At 34.9% G+C, this 21742-nt stretch overlaps 1 protein-coding gene across 3 annotated transcripts in view; it reads right to left on the reverse strand.

Moving 5' to 3' along the window:
- LOC143232379 (cAMP-dependent protein kinase catalytic subunit 3-like) overlaps positions 1-21742 on the reverse strand; it is a 78943-nt gene that overhangs the window by 15376 nt on the left and 41825 nt on the right. For all 3 annotated transcript variants that reach the window (XR_013017513.1, XM_076467727.1, XM_076467726.1), the window contains exon 2: positions 3971-4139. Coding sequence is in view for 2 of the 3 variants with exons in the window: in XM_076467727.1 (XP_076323842.1) it covers positions 3971-4139 (169 nt within the window). In the remaining variant the exon portion in view is untranslated. The remainder of the gene's footprint in view (positions 1-3970; positions 4140-21742) is intronic.

The following is a 21742-nucleotide window of genomic DNA, read 5'->3' on the forward strand; positions in this document are numbered from 1 at the left end:
TTCAAGTCGAATCAAGTGGTTCACGGTGGAGTGCGGTCGTCGAAACTCACACTGGGTTCTCGAGAGGAGGTTTTTAGATTTGAGTAACCAAACAAGACGAGCATTAACCATCCTCTCTTAGGTCTTACACGGACAGCTCGTCAAAGCTATTGGACGGTAGTTTGAAGGAATCTTGGGATTCTTCCCAGGCTTAGAGAAAGGTAGGGCAATAGCCTGGCGCCAGGCTTCAGGAAAAACGTTCTTCTGCCAGATATGGTTAAAAACAATCATAAGAGAAGCAGGAGACAGATGGTGCAGAATTTCATAATGTACATCATCAGATCTGACCGACGTACTGCCAGACCAATGAAGGGCCAATTTGAGTTCCACCAGTATAAAATGACGATTAGTCAAGAGACAACCAGCTTGAAAGGAAAAAGGTGATCGCTCTGCCCGAGTTTTAATGGCTAAGAAGGTGGAAGAAGAAGCAGAAGCACTAAATACTCAGCAAAAGCTTTCACCTAGATTATCGGCAACGCTCCGAGTATCAGCTACTTCCTGGCCATCAGAGAACAAGATAAAGAGAGGGACAGAATTATATTGCCCACTGACCTTTCGAATCTTGTCCCATATTACTTTGGAAATGGTGGTAGAAGATATGCTGGTTGTAAACTTAATCCAAGATTTCTTCTGGTTTTCACGTCTTACCAACCAAGCACGTGCACGAGCCTGCTGGAAAGCGATGCGGTGTGAGAGTGTGAGATACCTACGAAAAGTTTCCCAGACCCGTTTTTTAACCTTCCGTGCCATGTGACATGCAGGATTCCACCACGGACGAGGATATCTTGGAAAACGTGTAGAGGTTTCAGGAATACATTGAGTAGCTGCCTGCATAATATAGTCTGTTACTGCTGCCACACAGTCGTCTATTGATGGCTTACAGACGATGGCAGGATCAAGTTCTGCGAGAGCAATGAAAGAGGGCCAGTTTGCTTGAACCAGTTTCCATCGGAGCAATCACTGCCAGTCTCTCTGAAAATTATAGAAAAATGATCACTGCCTCGTGGGTTATTGTCAACCCTCCATGAGACGTAGAATAATAACGAAGGGGAACAAAATGAGAGATCGATAGCAATAAAGGACTGACTGGGTACATAAAAATAAATAGAGAAACCGCTTGTGAAAAGAGAGAGGTTGTGATCAGAGAGCATATGTGCTATGGAGCGACCCCTCCCATCAATATCAGCACTTCCCCAGATGAGATATCCATTAAAGTCCCACAGGACAGAGCATCAAGGTCTGATTGATCATAGGTCTCTCAAGGCGAGAGGTAGAGAGAACAAACAGTGATGGTAAGACCCAAGGAAACACGGATGGCTATGACCTCCAAGGGTGTGTCAAGTGGCAAAGACAGGGTGCACACATGCTGATCAACTAACAGTATCACTTCTCCATACACTCGTCCAACACACACCCTGTCATTTCTGAACAAATAAATTCGCCGAAAGGTGACTGAATCGGCAAGTTTCAGAAATGCTGAAACTTATAACCTAAACTGTTCCATTTTATCAAGGTGGCCATTTTTATTTATGTAGGCGAATTGGATGGAGAACCCTTCTGCTTACGACCACGTCTTTTTTTTTTTTATTGTCTTTATTCGAAGGAGAATTGTCGACCTCCATAAATCCTGCTTCTGATCGATTGGGCAGGTCTTTACTGTTGTAAGAGGATACCAACAACTGTGGACGTCAACGAATGATCATTTTGCATGTTGGAGTGGGAGAAGATGTACCCGAGGAAATGCCTCTACCAGGAACCATAGGAAGTGGATCTTGGGATTTGCTGGAATGCATGTTAGGGACAGAGATTGGTGTTGAAACTGATTCATCAACATTTTTATCTATGGAGGTCAAAAGACTTTTAATTTCTTTTAAAAAGGATTCTTTTGGAGGCACAGAGAGATCCGTCTGCATTCCGACTGTAATAGTGAAAGGAATTGGTTGACAGCAACTTTTGAGCCCCAGGATAATTAATGTTATGAATCGTTTTCAAACACAGCACCTCTTCTTCTAACCATTTATAGCAAGAACGAAAGTAGGACGAGTGAGAGTCATTGAAATTGATGCAGTGAGGGTCCGTTTCACATTCATAGACATCTTGGTCCTTGCCGCCGCAACGAGCACACGTCAATAAACCACAAGACGTCTTCGAGTGAGAGAATCGCTGACACTGGAAAGATCTGAGAGGATGTGGAATGTATGGCCGTACCCTGCAATTAAGATAACCTGCCTTGATGGCGGCAGATGGACGTGGTGATGTAAATGTCATAATGAGGACATTCGTCAGCATCATAATTTCATATTTGCAAGTTGAGATACGCCTCACTGCAGAAACTCCTTGGGTGAAGAAACCAACAAGAATATTCAACTTGGAGATGTTCTCCAAATTCCTCTCAACAATAACTCTTCGTGATGAATTCAAAGTAGCATGTGGTGTAACCACAATAGGTATATCCCCAATCGTCTTTGAATGCAAGAGGAGTTCACTGTGTTGAGATGTGGATGTTTCCACCAATGTCACCAGAGTGAAGCTTCTTTACTGACTTTGGGGAGCCAGCAAGTCACTCTAGTCCCTTATGAATGAGACATTTGCCTTAAAGGTTTGTCTGAAAGAGAATGCAGTACAAGAAAATGAGGTAACAAGTGTTACGGATGTTGAAGATTGCTGCTCAGAATCTTCACGACTTGGTCGTTTACCTATGTACTGTTTTTTTTTTACTATTTTATTTAAGTTTTTATTTGGAGGATCCATAATAAAATGAATATTTTGGTGCCCACTGACCCCACTCACCATGGAGCCTTACGAGGGGACGCACTAAAATGCCAAACAAGGACACTGCAGCATCGCCAGGGTTTCTTGAGCACTATACCCAAACATCAGCATTAGATACAATGTCCACAACACCTTTTGAGAACATTCAACACTGGTACTTGGCACATCCTAGCCCAAATGGACCAGCCGATTGACTCATGGGGGGCCTTGGGGTGGCCCCCACCGAGGGAGTGTTAAAGGATATAGAGCCCAAAGAACGTGTTATCAAATGGAACCACAATTATTCTCTATGGAAACAGAATAACACGGGCAAGTTGTTAGGACAACGACCATAAAAATCTATATCGATCTTCAGTAACACCGTCGTCCACCAAGCGAAGCTTGTAATACAAAGTATCATTGTAATAAAAGTTGTGCATGTTCCGTTATCATGATAGTTACCAGAAATATGACGCTCTCGAAAATCACAACCTTCCACTCACACCTGACATTAACGACTGCTGTCACGAATGAACCAAAATCCCAGTGATCTCATTCAACTTCTAATATAGATTTCTTCAACTTCCTACATAGATCTCCATAGTTTGATCTACTTAATGTGACCTCGTAAACTTCATTTTTCATACAGAGAAACTGTCTACGTAAAGCCTGACCTTATCATTTTTACATAGGCTTAATACGATGGAACAGTTGATGTACACACAGTGGTGTGTAATCATGGCCCTAAGACATTACGAACGACGATGCAGAAAGTTGTTCCTAAAACAACAGGAGGCCTAAACACCATTCTTGTGAAGAGCGATTACCTTAAGTTATACAAGTTAGTCCTAGTTTGTTTTTATTCTTCAGTTACATAAAAACAAAACTTAAGTAGAAACAAAACAAAAAAAATTTGCATAATCAAAGAACGTTACCTAAAGAATAATGGTGTCGAACGACTTTACGGATGTTATTTATTCAAAACAAAAACCAACATATCGAACGCCTTAAAGATTTTACATTTAATCAATGAAAATTTATTTTTTGAACGGTATAGGCATCAATAACTCAACTAACTTTTCACAGTACAAGCGGTTGTATAATGTTATTAGATTATGTAAATTATTTGATCAATATTTAAAGTTTTGCATCATTTTTAAATATATTTTACCCATCTTACATATTAATGATGAATGGATGAGTAACTTCTTGAAGAATTGATTTCTCGTTCTTCACGTGCTCCACCTGCTTCAATCGAATAATATCAACCATTTCCAGGATTTTCATAGCATAGTAGCTGCCAGACAGTTTATCTCGACACAAACACACTCTTCCAAACGTTCCTGTGCCTAATAAGAAATATGATATCAGCATCATGTATTATAATAAAGAATCATAATGAATCAAATCAAGTCACAATGCAACCAAAAAACAACCAGCAGGACACATTGTGTGCTAATAACAAGAGTAATAGTTTAGCAAAATCCACCTACCGTAGCTCAGACTGTGGATGTTCTCTATTAAACTCTTACTTCACATACTAAATTTCAAAGTAATACATTAAGAAATACATGAGATATAACATCTCTAATTTTGATTGAATATTTTCTCATTTTTTGTTGCACCAAAATTACGAAAACCTTGATATATTATAAAAAAACAATGTTATAAATTTTAAAGTTATTACATTGCTAGATCTTTACAATCTACTGTTAGGAGCATATGTTAATATGTGCAAAGTTATTTAACACAAAAACATCCATTTTAGCGTACTCTTATGTAAAATATGTAAGCTATCGGTCTAACACTTGCTACAGCTTCAACCGAGAGTAAAAGAACAGTTTTTAGCTTTTCCCCATTTGAAATATAGACGGTTGATTCAGAGCAGAAAAATTATTAAGTGAAATAGTATGAAGATAATTAAACCAACAAACTAGATTAGCAGTTTCTTTTTCATGTCTTCAAAAGACAGGCTGGATGATTATTATTAATTATTTACTGCCAACTTTTTAGCACACATTTACTGTGTGTGTGTTTTTCGTATAGCAAAACCACACAAAGGGCTATCTGCTCAGCCCACCGAAGGGAAATCGAACCCCTGATTTTAGCGTTGTAAATCCGGAGACATACCGCTGTACTAGCGGGGGGCACACACATTTACTTAATTTATCAGATTATCCTGATTAAATAGCGTTTAGCGTCGTGTAATATTAGCTTAAATAATTAGCATAAATAATTATGCTTGATATGGCTGTACCTATGGCATGAGGATGATGAAAAGAAACTTAAAATCCCATAGCGTTAGCATAAAGGATGTTGTTAATGCTGCTTTAGAGAAGAAAACTACTACCCATGTTTTGAAGAAGTATTTGATAAGACACAACACGTCCAGGTGGTTAGGATGCTTGACTTGCAATGTGAGGGTCACGGGTTCAAATCCATGTCACACCAAATATGCTTTCCCTTGCTTGGAGACGTTATGTGGCAGTCAGTCCCACTATTCGTTGGTAAAAGAATAGCCCAAGAATTGACAGTGGGTGGTGAGGACCAGCTACCTTTCCTCCAGTCTTAAGCTACTAAAATATGGACTACTAGAGCAGATAATCTTCGTATAGCTTAGCGCGGAATACTGTAGAGTTAATAAACCCTAGGAAACAAAACTGTCCATTCTGAAGCCATATTCAAGTCGGATAATAGCTTTGAATATTACATGCATAAAGGTACAACTTGCAGGTTTGTTACAACTGTGATAATAATTCAATTTTTTGTTTCAAAATGTAAAAAAAAAGACCAAAATATTAAATTTTAAAAATGAGCGATTTCACACTCGAATAAGAAAAATGGATACCATCCATCGAATCAACTTGTAATACAATTTTATTGGCATGAAAATCAGTTAATTACAAGAAGGACCATTTAGAGTTTTATTTAAAACCAGTAAAAATCTCAACTCAATACGTTCAGATTCTAGAATTCTGCAAGCAGTTAAAGTCAAACTTTAACGTGCTATTTCAGAAAAAAAAATTAGAAAATGAGCTTCGTAGCCATTTTAAGACACTCACTACAAGCTGCAGGAATAATTAAGTGTTGATTAAACACTTACGGGTATGGAGCATATTTCTAGGCCTACTTACAAAAGAACAGTATTCATAGATTTGATGGTAACAATTATTGTTTTATAAAAAGGCCCGAAATGCACAGATCTGCAATAAAAAAGGTCAGATTTTCGCTTGAGAGGGGTGATCTTTAAAAAAAAATCATTTTTTAAAACTATTTGGATTACAGCTGTAAGATTTTGCATGGCTAAAATCAAAATGAAGAGTTCTTGTTTGATTTTTTTTCCAAGAAAATCTATGGCATGGACTGGGATAAGTTCTTTTATCTGGGTGAGTTGACATAGAATGATTCATGTATACAGAAAAGCTGACGATATTATATACGTATACACACACCCACCACCAGACGTCACCGTACTTACGAGCATGATGTATCAAAATTTAACAGTGGACAGAGAAATATGACGCTAGGTTATGTCGTTCGAAGTTTCCCTTTCAATAGAATATCTTATTACTGCCTTTCTGCGCATAATAATTACTTATTCAAGCCGGAATTCTTTCAACCCACACAACGACTCCATTCGACCTGCCTTCTATATAATGTACACTCTGTCTCGATCCCCTGGAATGTTACTGCGTTGTCATAGGAAAAAAAAAAAAAAAAGGACCTAGAGTAAGCGCATTGCAGTCTGAAATATTGATCTACTCCAGCTATATATGCAAAATATATTAGCAATATACTGGTTGTTTCTCACTCTAGAATATTTTAAAATCACTTATTTAAAGACGTAGTGTCAGGATAAAAGCTTTCACAGCATATACTATTGTAACACGTTTAAAGAGATAAACGTTTTGGTACCTTATAACCATGCGAATAATACTACTCGTTCATAGTAGCGAAAAATATTACTCAGTTAACATGAAACAAAAACGTTAAAAAATATTTTGTTACACTGTAGCTCAATATAACGTGAAATATAACCATGTATAAATTCTTTCGTTGTAGTAATGTGAAAAAAACAGTTTCTGGTGTGTATGTAAGACATGTATTATTAATTTCAAACCAAAATATTTTTAAAATGTATATACTGAAATAAAGTCGAAGCTTGCATCACAGAAACACGCGCATACATTATATATTATTTAAGAAAGCTACAAAAATATTTATAAAACATATTACACCAAAAGGAAGGATAGCATGAACCTGACGCAGCACTTAAAAATCTAATATGAAATAACTAGACGTACAACTTAAAAGGTTGGTGGTTATGTAAATGTGCTTTGATGTTCTGAGGTATTGGCAAAGGTAAGAGACCCTGTTACGTTAGAGGTGAACAGTATTTAATTTAACCTCAAACCCTCTGGCTTCACATGCTTAGTAATTGAAAGAAAGAAAAACCAGGAGGAGATATCGATGCTCTAACCCACAATAACCCACATCTTAATCACATTTTGCTGCGTGCAGCCAAATAGGGGAAGGCGGTTTATCACATTACATAAACACAAAAACAATAAGAAGAAAATATAAGTAGGACAAGACATTGATGGGGAGACAGTAGAGCTGACTTAGAAGTTAACAGTACAATATGATGTTGGGAATATATTGTTTGTTTTTGAATTTCGCGCAAGGCTACACGAGGACTAACTGCACTAGTCTTCTTTAACTTAGCAGTGTAAGACTCGAGGGAACGCAGCTAGTTATCACCGCCCACCACTAATTCTTGGGATATTCTTTTACCAAGGAATAGTGGGATTGACCGTAACGTTCTAACACCCCTATGGCTGAAAAAACGACCATTACTTACATTAATCCCACTGTATAACATATGAAATGTCCAAATATATATTTACAATTCTTTCACCAAGAATAAATTTTAAAAAAATATTGTGTATGTTATAATTTTGTCTAAATCAAATTTTTATATTTATCTAAATACTTTTTTGTAATTATTGTAAAATAACTTAAAATACCTAATTAATTTCCTCAAAGTCATTAAAATTAGTTTGTGCTAATATATTAAGAACTGCTCATTGCTACACATTTTACAATACCTAAGATATGAATTTATGATACCTTGCACGAGAATTCTTGGAACGTTACTATTTTGCGAGAAAAGTTCATATAATTGAAATGTGAAGTCATTCATCATAAATATTATTATTACTATATTTATCTTATACCTAATTCGTGTGCTTCGTTGATATAGAAAAGTTCTTGATTCGTAGGATAAAACCTACCTACAATTAGATTGTTAACATTAATTAACTCGTCAATATATCTTTGTTATGGATGTTAATTCCGGATTTGGAAAATTTACATTTGTGGTAAGAATATTATAAATTAAAAGCGTTTTTGTTGTTGTTAAGTTTTTCTATTTTTATTGGTAGAACTATAAAACAGATCTATTAAAGGAACTTCTAACCATTACTAAGTCATGAAGTTGTATAGTAGTAAATAACGCAGTTAAATCATATGTTGGATTACATGTGTTAATTCTGAAAGAATATGATTAGAAGTAATGGTAGAGCACACTGTTTAAGAATCAAACGAAATCGCGAGGGTTATCTGCGCTAATTTAGCAGTCGAGTGCCTTAACCACCTGGTCATGCCGGACCTTCTCACTCTGTATAGTAGAGTATATTTTGGTAATTAGTTCCAGGACTACAATAATACACCAACAACTTTGGGAACACAGAATGCATTTGTGAAAACCAAGGAAATAGCATCATAGGTAAACACTTAAGTACTAAGTAGGTAGACACTATTTTTAGATGGTTTTCACAAATTAATTGTCCCCCGCTAGTACAGTGGTAAGTCTTTGGATTTACAACGCTAAAATCAAGGGTTAGATTCCCCTCGGTGTACTCAACAGATAGCTCAATGTGGCTTTGCTATAAGAAAACACAAGTTAATAACTAACGTTTAAACCTACTTACAACCTACTGCTCTTAAACAACACTGTCAATATTAATTCACGATACGTACTTTATTTCTTCAACGTTCAACATCAAGTATCCTGTTTTATTTTCTCACGACCGAATATAGAGTGAACCATCATAGCAACTACATACTAAACTGTTAACCAAAAAAAAGAACATTCAGCTCGATATATTAAATGATTATGTTGAGTGTAATCTTAATACTTAATTTAAAACACATTTAAATGTTAATTTTCATTAACTCCCTGAATTTCACTTCCACTACTTTCCTTGAATTAATAAATAATGATAATTTTAATGGTTTGAGCTTATGATGAACAAATTACTCTGTCTCTCAAAGACTAAGTTCAGAAAGTTTTGATGAACGACCAAAAATTAGCAAGTTGCACTTTTTCAACGTGAATATTTTTTTTAGTAAGGAATAAATTTTCTTAACATAGCAAAAAACTCCATTTTTCCTTTAGAGTCAAATAACTAGCTGTTACAAAAAAGAAAAAGAACTATCCGTACTCAAGCTATAATGGCGACAAGTTATCGACCTTAGTGACGGATATCTGCAGAAACAAATCAGTGTCAAATAGTATTTTTTGTTTGTCTTTTTAATGTCGCAGTAGAGACGTTACAATTCTATTCGTTGTCTTGTCCTATATATAATCTTTGGTATATTTAAGATAAAATAAATTACCTTAAAATCTTTGCTTTGAAACATAAAATAGTACAAGACGTTTTCTTCTCTATATTTTAAACTTATATCATGAGGTCACTCATCCATTCATTTATTCGTGTAATATGAAAGTTAAAACCTATTACATAATGAAGTCTAAATCAGATACTTGTTTGACAAATGAACTTCAAATTATTAAAATGAAAATTGAAATCAAGTTAATAACTCCTGCTTCACAACAGACCCTTCTCTAACATCTGATATTCCATGAAATATTTAACTTTAACTTGATATAGATATTATTTCTTATAATTTGTTTTCTCCATTCATCTCTTTTACTTATCACTTTAAAACAAGTATTAATTCCCAAATTAGGAAAATTGACATTTCTTTTTATTTTGTTATGTAAGTATTCGTGTAAAGATTGTTAAGGGCTACTGCATACAGACGTCCTTAACACTGGACTAATATACTAATGGGATTGCAAACAGTCAACAACACCCATCTCCAGCTTTTGAACTACTTTTGTCAGAAAGACTAGTGTAGTTTAACAGCCATTATGTTAGCACATCCGTAGTAATGGAACACCAACTACCATTCTGATCACGTCAATGTCATCCGTGTCACCTTCATTTAAGTCTGACAATGATGTCTGTAAACAAAGTTTATTCTTGTGATGTGAGGTAAGAATAAAGTCTCGAGTTTCAAACTAAATGTTTTCACCAAAAAAAGTTTTAATAACAAATACTAAATCAAATTAATAACATTGTGAGATATACGTTTTGTATTTTCCTACTCTTATTTGGAGGCAAATTTTGGAGTAGAAAAACCTCTATGAAAATTCTGTCAATATACTTATCAGACGAAGCAAATATTTCTCTATTCGCTGCAATATAACCGATAGAAATCATTTTTTAAATTTCGTTTTGAGACAAAAAACTGTAGTCTTCCTTTCTCTCATAAATAGTAAGTTTTGTACGTTTCTATTTATAACTTTTTCATATCTTCTATATACGTACCAAATACATGATACACAAACACGAAACAAATGAATTATTTATATACTGACCTCAAATACATCTATGCAACTCCATAAAGCATCTACGTTACACAAACATCACCCATATGCCTACTACAAAACATTCTTACCCCTCGTATAAATACATCATCTTAAATTGTAAACCACTAATAAATACATTATTTCCAAACATGCAAGTCTTTTCAGCCGTGGGGGCGTTATAATATTACAGTCAATCCCACTATTCTTTGGTAAAGAGTAGCCCAAGAGTTGGCGGTGATGACTAGCTGCCTTTCCTCTAGTCTTACACTGCTAAATTAGAGACGGCTAGCGCAGATCACCTCGTGTAGCTATGTGCGAAATTCTAAAAAACAAACAAACAGTGATGCAGTGGGATATCTGCTGACTTACAACTCTAGAAACCGGTTTTTGATACCCGATAAAGAACAGATAGCCTATTCTGTAGCTTTGTGTTTAATTTTAAACAAACTAAATTTATGGATAAATTTCATCTAAATATATACTACACCTTCATACGTATGTCTATAGGGAGGAGTTAATAAAATATTAAAACGATTTTGATACAAAATCAGCTACTTACGTGAAAACCAAAATGGTTGAATGGCATTCGTGCGATATTAAAAATTGAGCAATTTCTACAGCAGTACTTTTCAACGAACTATTCACGAACATGGATAAAGTTGTGCTCATTTCGGAGAGTTGGAGTATTGTTTTGTAGTTAATGGCATCAAAGAATCAACAAAAGAGGAACAGCTTTGGGACCCAGTACCATCCAGAAAGTGATCTACAACAAGTTGTTTCCCAGTCGTGAAAAACATAACATTACAGGTGAGAATCCACAAACGCAGGGGGTCGGTGACAAAAGCCAGCGACGTACTTTACGCACAGCAGTATGCAACATAATTGTAAAACGATGCAAGTTGTGTGTTCCTAGATTATTTCTACGATATATCCTTCAGATTTTTTATACGAAATAACAATTAATTTGCAAGAAGAGGGTCTTTGAATTTCTGTGCGGTCTGATTGATGACAAAAGCATTGGGAAACTATCATTCCCATACATTACATGGCTTATGAAAAGCAAGCAGAGAGGACTGTTGTGACTTGAACATGATAATCTTATACAGAGTCTTCTGCAATGGAAACTAAGCTGCAAATATATTAAGATGTCAGAGCACGACCATACGCTGTGACAGATCGATGGCAAGACTCCAAAACTATTATTATAACATACTAAACATCTGTTTAACTCGTCTATGTACCAATCAAGAACACATCATTTAAAGACCTCCACTGTCGGCCACAGGAAACTAAGTTCAAATGTTTAGTTATCAGATAAAGATATCAGTTATCAGAAAAAAAAGAAGATCAAAATAATTTAATTGTAATACCTATCGCATTTCAGAGAAAAATATGTTGACTGAAATTAAACACACATGCCAAATTTTAAGGATCTTAAATAATGGTTGTCGTATATAAAGCACTTTTTTTATCGTAGATAAAACAGGTACAATACTAAATGTGTGTGTTTGTGTGTTTTTCTTATAGTAAAGCTACACCGAGGTATCTGCTGAGCCCACCGAAGGCAATCGAGCCCCTGATTTTAATGTTGTAAATCCGAAGACTTACCTCTGTACCAGCAGGTAGGGCTGCGACGATTACGGACTTTTGTAACCGGTTAATCTTTGCCTCGTAACCGAACCGCAGCCAGTTAATCGTGAAATCGTCACAGACCTAGGAATTTGCGCGTGACGGCCGCACCGAACGTTAACAAAAACTGTAAAGGCTTTCAACAACAACAACAACGAAAATTCAACCAAACAAAAAGGCAAGCAGTTCGTAAAATCGCGATAGGCAAGCATACCAATGTCAAGGTCAAATAATGGAATATTTACACGCAAATGTCGATAATCGTATTGTTTTCCCTCATTTATTTTTCTCGGAAAAATATCTTAGATTAACCGGTTAAGAGCAGTAACCGAACCGTAACCGGTTAATCGTGTAATCGTCACAGCCCTACTAGCAGGAGGCAATACTAAATAAGTAGTTAGTCATTACAGTGCGTGTTGACAGTTTTACAAAAACACAAATGCTGTATTCTAAAACGGGTTTAAATTAAATTAAAATGTGATCGAGAATAAACTAAGTGTCAGTTTATTTTACATTACATATCTGATAACTACTTAAATGCTTTTTTCTCAAATTATCTTTAAAGAAAATTAATCATCAAAGAAGAGGGTTTGAGTTCATATAAACCATCTTTAGTGGCTAGTTGACTTCTGACGAGTTGAACCTGTTTAGAAATACAAACAGATGCTGTAGTCAGAACATTAACATATCAATCAGTTACGTTGCAATTTTTCACCTCGTCTGGCACCAAACAGTCATGTTGAAGCCGCGGTAGGTGTAGATGTAAAAAACAAATGAAGTATATGGTTTAAGATTCAAGAGAAATCACAGTCAGCGGGTGGTTGTTTGCACTTTCAACGGGTCAAGGTTGGTTCGAGCTCTTTGCCGAGTTTTTCTCTAAGTAGGAAGTTCACGTTCAACTTGTGTAGAACTAGAAAAAAATGTTTACGTCACTTAAAAACTATTCTTTAAAATATCCCGCCAAGGCCGGTTCCATAGCTTCTTATATCTAACCAACAAGTCTTACCTTCGACAAAGTGTGTTTTTTTTTTCGTATATCATCTGTGATCACACGACTTAAATAAAATTAGATCAACAAAATTTTGCTGGTTATTTTAAATAATGTTTATCTATCAAATTATTTGTTTTACACACGAGTGTAATAAAGTTTATACAAGCTACAAAATGTATGTATTTTTTTTTTTTTTTTTTTGGAATTTCGCACAAAGCTACTCGAGGGCTATCTGTGCTAGCCGTCCCTAATTTAGCAGTGTAAGACTAGAGGGAAGGCAGCTAGTCATCACCACCCACCGCCAACTCTTGGGCTACTCTTTTACCAACGAATAGTGGGATTGACCGTCACATTATAACGCCCCCACGGCTGGGAGAGTGAGCATGTTTAGCGCGACGCGGGTGCGAACCCGCGACCCTCGGATTACGAGTCGCGCGCATTACGCGCTTGGCCATGCCGGGCCATGTATGTATTTAGGTGGTGATAACATTTTCACATTTTTTATAGTAAAGTATAACCTAATTAGTTCCACGGCTTTAAATTTCTCATCTTCTCGTGAACCTTTATGAAAAGTTCGTAAACCAAGGCTACAAATGTATCGTTAGGCGTGTTAGTCTACTAAAATGAGACACCAACAATTTTGGGAACACACTGCATTTGTAACAGCATGTATGTGAAAACCAAGGACATAGCATCATTGGTAATCACTTAAGAACTAAGCAAGTTGACACTATTTTTTGGATGGTTTTCACAAATTAATAACTAACGTTTAAACACACTTAAAATCTACTGCTCTTAATCAACACTGTCAATATTAATTCAAGACATGTACTGTATACTCGATCGTACAATAATGGATTAGGAAACATGATATTATAAGATTCTGAGAAATAGAATGAACAGTTGCGCCAACCACACACTAAACTTTTAACTAAAACACTCAGCTCAGTAGCAACCGTGCATATATTACATGGTTAGACAAATAGTCGATAGCAAGAATAGCTTATATAAATCAATTAAAGTAACATTTAATACGTTTCACAAACTTGTGAAAAATCGTAACTGAATTATCATTTATTCTGTGTATTAAACGGTGTTTTGTACTTAATACTTGTATATATACTTAGTGTTTGTGAGTATTTATTAAAATGGTATTTATGTTTGCGGGCTATCTGCTGTGTCCACTGAGAGGAATCGAATCCCTGATTTTAGCTTTGTAAATCCGAAGATTATCCGGCAGAGGGACAAAAAGATATTTAAGTAGCACTAGTATATATCATGAAAGGGCTTTAATCACTTCACGAATCTGTGTACTAGAACAATAAGAATATTTTGATTTTTAGCACTGATGGAATATACGCTTGGGCTCTGGTCGTTAAAAAAAAATGCTCTGGTTAGATACGGTGACCAAGAAGAAAGTAGCAGACTCTAAACAATAACTAAGTCGCTCTATTATAAAAATCAAAACGTTCAATATGCAGTAAGAAGAGATGTGTTCCATAATATCCGCATCTGAATAACAAAGCGTTCATTTCTGTTAGTCTATTGATGCATTGTACATAAGAAATAGCCGACATTAAATAAAAAAGTAACACGTGTGCTGAAAAACAAAAAATTATATGAAACTGAAATGATAAAACCGAATGCCATCAGTCTAGATAATCACCGTTGTTACTGCATGCGTAGCACACAGAAATGGTTGCTTATTCTCCAAGCTATGTCCCGGTTACTGCATGCGTAGCACACAGAAGTGGTTGCTCTTTTTTTTTTCAAGCTATGTCTCCACTACTGCATGCGTAACACAGAAATGACTGATACAATAAAATCTCTGTTATGTAGCATCTTATCCGGAAGGTTCTTGCAACCAGAACTTTCAATATCTCGAATTTAAGATGGTCATCGTATCTTAGTGACGCTGCTGTGGCTTTGTTTAGGTTTTTTAACAAAGACAAGCCTCAGCTATAGCTGTCTTTATTACGATTTACATTTAAAGTATGATACTTATAAGTGGTGTAAAATATTGTACTTTATAACGTTAATAAGCAGTTAAAAATTTACTCTAAAATATATTAAGGCAACTCTTCCGTACCCGGTATTTTAGCTTATTTGACACTACCCACGTGTGGCAAATACTGGATAAAGCATTTAGTGTAGTTAGCTTCACGTAGTTTTATGTTTGAAACACACACTGCCTTATTTCCGCCGTTTCTACAACCGTAACGTAGAGTTTGAAGAGCCTCTCCATGGATTATGTATATAAACATGGTCCTTATTCTTTTCGCTTTGCGTCAATTTCCATACACTTAACATACAAGGAAGGTTCGTGGTATTACATTTCCATGGCTTTAACTTTTATGCAGCTTAGTCACGAGTTGCACAAGCATAACATTTAAATAGAGCCCTATCATTAACTACCCTGATTCATGCAGGTCGAAAGTTCTCACTCAGTTTATAAACCAACAAAGCTAATGATCGGTTGTCGAGATGCATCTTAGTACAGATGTGTAGCAAAAACGAGTCGGTGAAAAAGACTTTATTAAATCTTCCTCAATGCGATTCGCGATTGCCAAAATTTTGTGCTGTCATTTAATATTGAGTAGATACAAAATTACCTCAAAACCTGCAAACATTTCAAACTTAATACTAGAGTAATAACAAAGTTTTGGAAATATATTTTGGCCAGGAGGTTACTTCGCCACTGGGAAAAGTTGAAGTATATGAAACATTAGTAACATTATAATTACGTTCATAGGTCAAAAATAACTGCGTTTTATTGGAAAGTTATTTGTGTTGTGTTATTAGCATATGAATTATAGAGATTGTGTAATTAAACAAACTTGGGCTTCACCACTTTGTCACGCTTAATTTCGCCATGTCCGGATATGAAAAATTTGCGTTGGAAAATATGTTATGTATTAGGTTGAGGAATAATTCGTGAGCGTTTTTAAATAATTTCATTCAAGCATTACATGCAAGACTATACAATACTTCAATGCATGAACACATTACACCCAAAACATTTATTATGATACTTTATTTCATGTAATACCTAGGTGTATAGTATGCATTGTTTTAAACGAAATTGCAAGAAATTAAATGCGAAAAGCAGATGGTGTCGAAAATGCTCGATTTTGTCCACTTAACATTCCATTTATGAGCTGAAAATGAAAGCAAAAATTAAAGACATATGAAAATCAAACACACCATCTATTAGAGCAAAAAATTATCTACCAAATGACATGAAATATTTTGCGAAAGCGTTTCATTTATGAATATATTTTTTTAACTTGAAAAAACGCTCACGAATTATTCCTCAACCCAATACTTTTCCCAAAAGAGATCTATCTTTGGTGATACAATACCCTGAAAACACCGTTCAATATATTTATATGTGGTCATGGTTTTTCATGTAACTTGGCGATTCGCATATTTTAAAAATCGCTTAAATATAGCATATTCAAGTCTTTGTATTTCCTTTGAGTTTTTTTAGTTACATATCTTCTTTTTTCAATTGAAAATAAGTATTCAATTATAACATTAACGTACAAGCATAGAACATTTTTTGTTACAAACATTTCTGTATAGAAATCCGATTTTTATCGTTACAGGACAGATTTAACGTTGAATTGGCGGAGCGAGGAGTCATAGCGAAAAAATGAAATGCAAACAATTTTCACTCTCTTTCTCTCTTTAAAAATAGTGCACAAAACGTTTGGTTTGAAAATATTAATAATCCATAAGTGTTATGTTTGAAACGGCCAAGTTAAAAGGCTTTATCAGGTCAATATGTTGCAGTCCCAAATTTTGAACTACTGACCAAACAATTGCTTGTATTCACTTTCATAATACGTAACTTGATTTTCTGTGTTGAAGAAGTGATACAAATATTAAAACGTGACGAATAACAAAGTCAGTTGTTACGAAATAATTTAAACACCATGAATGCTGCTGCAATTATTGTTAATAAAGTGAAATATAACACATTATTTGAAGCCAGCAACTTAATACAATTAACAATATTCAGTATTAAAGCATACCTGTTAAAGTATTAGCCCGGCATAGCCAGGGGGGTTAAGGCATTCAACTCCTAATCAGAGGGTCGCGGATTCGAATCCTCGTCCCACCAAACATGCTCGCCCTTTCAGCTGTGTTAGGGCATTATAATGTTACGATCAATCCCCTATTCATTGGTAAAAGAGTAGCCCAAGAGTTGGCGGTGGATGACTAGCTGCCTTCCCTCAAGTCTTATACTGCAAAAATAGGGACGACTAGCGCAGATAGCCCTCGTGTAGCTTTGCGCGAAGTTCAAACAAAAACTAAAAGTGTTAAAAAAATTTATGGCAAACGTGAGGCGAAACAGCAAAATGTTTTATAATGTGGTAAGTTTAATGCATTAGGTTTAAAGTACACTAGATACGTATTATTAAATCTCGGACGAGTCTCCCACATACTAATTTACATATTACGATTCCACATAGCCGAAAATTTTTAAATTTAGAATGTAACGGATTTACTAATGTATATTTATTTTGACATTGATATTTAGTTAAATATATATTTATGGATGCGTGTAATTTATATTGTTAGATGTGTAGTGCGAGAGTCCCGCCTATTTTATAAATTTCGAAAAGATTCTCGAGAATAATAATTAACAATATGTTTTAAATTTGTAGCCAACAGAACTTTCGAGAACATCGCCTTAAAATTTATAAATCGACACGTGGAGAAACAATATTGTTCGTTTGCTGAAATTAGTATACTATTAACCTCGGAAGCTATAACTGTGATAAACACGAATTAACCAGAAAACTAAAGATATCTGACCAGGGAAGTTTATAGATTTCGAACATTAAGAACCGTTCAACTGCACAGAATTAATCTCAACGTTAGTATTTCTAGGGGGACATTAACTATCTACTTCTGTAAAAAAGTAATCCTTGAACTGCGTTAAGCCAACCAAGAAAAGAGCTAGTTAGCATTCCCGTCGAGTGAAGCATACTTGTGTATCAACATAAAAGTAATTTGCGCCTTCTGAACCGTCGACAAAGTGTTCAGTTCCAGACTGGGTAGGGGACCGAATATTGTTTGCGAGATTGTAAACCTTTTGCATATAAATTAGAATTAATTTACTCTCCTTGAACCATCGATAAAAGATTCAGTTTTAGACCAGATGAAAATATATTAAAAATATATTTTTGGTAAGAAAATTGTATGTATCGATCTTGTTCGCAAATATCATAAATATGATACATAACGACATCCAATTAACTTCTAAATTCAACTTCAAATATTTAGCTATTTGAAATCGTAATACTTGACGTAAGCAAAATAATAAATTGGTGGTGGACTCAGCACGTAGCTCCATGTGGCTTGGCTACGAGCTAACATACACACAAAAACAATAAATTGGAGACTCGTCCAAGTAAATTATAATACGTAACATAATAAATTGCATGCCCATGTCCGAGATCTGAATCAGAGACAGCGTTAGATATTAAACTTTAAACCATAAAACGATTTGTATTTATCAGTGTCAATAAGATTTGATCATGTCTGATTATGAAGATTTTTTGTAAATCACCCTTCCTCGAACAACTAAAAAGTTATAACAGAGTGAATTGCTCGAAATTTCAAAAATATTAATTTCAGAATTCGAAATTAACTAAAAAGGTATTATTAAAATATTAGTTGATGATTTATTGTCTACAAAAGCATTAGAAGAATACTCTAATATCACAACTAAAAATTAGATAAAAACCAGTTAAAACTCAAACAGATCGAGCTTGAACGAGCCTGTATCGAAGAGGAAAGTGAAAGTTAACGTCTGGAGACTGAAGAAGGCGGTATCAAAGCCCAGAATGAAATTAAGCTGATAGAAATGGGAACTTGACTTAAATCTGATCGACCAAGGAAAGAAAGATGACAACTTTGCACTCGATCACAGACTGCCAATTTTGTAAAAAAAAAACAAACAAACCTCATGTCATGTAAAATTGCTGAAACTTGAAAAATAAAAAGTAAAAGAGGCAACACCCAACGTGTGTGTGTGTGTGTGTGTGTGTGTGTGTGTATTTAGCTATGGAGAAATTTAGATTTTTTTTGTATCTGCTGGTTCTGAGTCATTGCAAATGACCTTATTAATCCCATAACCATATGTATTTTACGTGATACTGGAGTGACTTAATCGTTGTTGTTAGCAGGTATATTGCCTTTATATTCGAGTTTTGCCGCTTGTTGGTCTGTTATTCCTAAGGGTATTGAGGGTGGATTTGTTTAATCTTCCCCTTCATAACATTCATTTGGCATCATAATAAGTTTTGGGACCATTTACGTTTGAAGTAAGATCTACGCTGCTAATTAAGGGTATATCATTATTGTTTGGAAACGATTTAGCTGGGGAAAGTTGTTACCGAACCCAACCTGATTAGTGAGCAGGCCACAGTTTTATCTAAAAGATAATGATTTTTTTGAGGAGAATCCAGACGTCTTCCCCTCGTCTGCTGCGACTCGTGTTCAGTGGACGACACTATAGATTTGTATCAAACATTTTCTGCATCTGACAGAAATCTTGTGAATAATTGTCCTACCGATAATTCATTGGTGAGTGACAATGATAAACGTGAGGGATCTGATTCACCTGATGAAATTGTTTGGAAAGTGATTGCGATAGGCTATGTTGTAAAAACGCCGAGGGTCGAAAAGGCTACCTAGCTCTGTCATAACAATATGTTGAAGTCTTATCGCATCTAAGATGCATCTGAAAACATTTTAGCTGTCATGTGTTCTCCTGATAATGCTGACAGTGTCTTTAACTCAGACCCTCATAAATTTGGAAATATTAGAAATGAATGCAACAAGAAACTGAGTAATTATGACCTATCTTAATGCAAAATTTAATCACTTGCCTCCTCAAGAGAAAAATCAATTTGCTCGTTTATCGACTAAATATAAATGTATATTTATAGACTTTCCTAATCAAACTAACATTATTGTTCATGATGTAGATACAGGTAATCTTTCTCCAACGAAACAACATCCCTATGGTGTGAATTCAATCAAGGCTGATAAAAGGCGTAAAAGAAATATCTTATATGCTGAAGAATGGCATCACAGAACCCAGTAAAAGTGATTGGTCTTTGCCTTATGTACTGGTTCCTAACTCTGATAGTTTGGTTAGATTTTGCATAGACTTTTGCAAAGGGAATGCTTTGAAAAAAAAAAATTATTTCACTCCAAGAATGGAGGATTGTATTGAAAGTAGTGGAAAAGCCAGATATAATCACAAAATGAGACCTGAAAAGATACGGGGCTGTTCTAATTGATACAACAAGAAATATCTGCTTTTTTTTTTTCTTTCACTCCCGATTGATTACAACAGTTCAATGTAATGCCGTATCGGATGAAAAATTCAGGCAACTTTCAGCGAATGGTGAAATGAATGTCTTAAGTTCCAACATCTGACAGATTATGTTGAATGATAGTTATTTACAGTAACACCCGAGAAGTACATTTGTGTGTCACGTGGTGTTTTTGAGAGACTTAAAATAGCCAATCTTACTGCAAGTTTGGCAAAAAAAGTAACTTTTGTGAAATCAAAGACGTTTGAGAATCAGACATGATCAGATATTGTTGGCACTAACAAATATAAACTGAATTAAGATTTAAATTTTATATGTTAAATTAGATTGAATTTTGTCTCCGATTCAGATGCACTCCGGACGACCCTCTTCCCCAGTTTATTATGTTGCGTGTTATAATTTATTACGTTATGTATTACGATTGAAATAGCCTGAAACTGAGTTAACTTGTAACTGAAATTTAGAAATTAAATGAATGTCAATATGTATTAAAATTTGTTATTTGCCAACAAGATTTATACGAATTTCTTTAACACGAATATATTTTAATATATAAACAATACATTTTATAATAATGGTCATTACAAATATTTATTACAGATGATGATTCATATACAAATGTTGATACACAAATATACATCACTTGACTAGAAGCTAGTTAACTTATCCACACGCGAGTTTTCTCCCAAAGAAAAATATATAAATGTTCTCGTATAAATAAATACTAACGTCCAATGTTAATTCACTGAAGTTAGGCCGTTTGTAAGCTTCGAACTCTATAAGCATTTCTGGTCAAATATCTGTTGTTTTCTGGTTAATCAGCATTTATCACAGTTATAGCTTACAAGGTTTATAATATACTGACTATAGCAGACGAATGATTCTGTTTATACGCGACTCGATTTATGAACATTAGGCAAGGTTCTCGAAAGTTACATGCATTTATTAAAATGAAACACATGAGGAAAGATGTATAATATTAAATCCGTTACACAGGATACTGAAACTAGCATTTAATACAAACTCTTAACGATAATTTCTACAAAATTTGTTTTAAGCAAAAAACTTTGCTTCGATAGTCTGCATTATAAAAGATCGTTTACAATGGAATAATATTTTTAAAACCTATATATGTTGCACTAAGTTCACAACTGAATAAAAACTGCGAACGATCGCGTGTTGGTATCATGCAGTGGAATAATTGTAGATTGATAAGCAAAACTGAACACTGAAACCTAGCATTGTTAGCAGTTT

This window comes from Tachypleus tridentatus, chromosome 11 (assembly GCF_004210375.1).
Source record: "Tachypleus tridentatus isolate NWPU-2018 chromosome 11, ASM421037v1, whole genome shotgun sequence".
Lineage (NCBI taxonomy): Eukaryota > Metazoa > Arthropoda > Merostomata > Xiphosura > Limulidae > Tachypleus > Tachypleus tridentatus.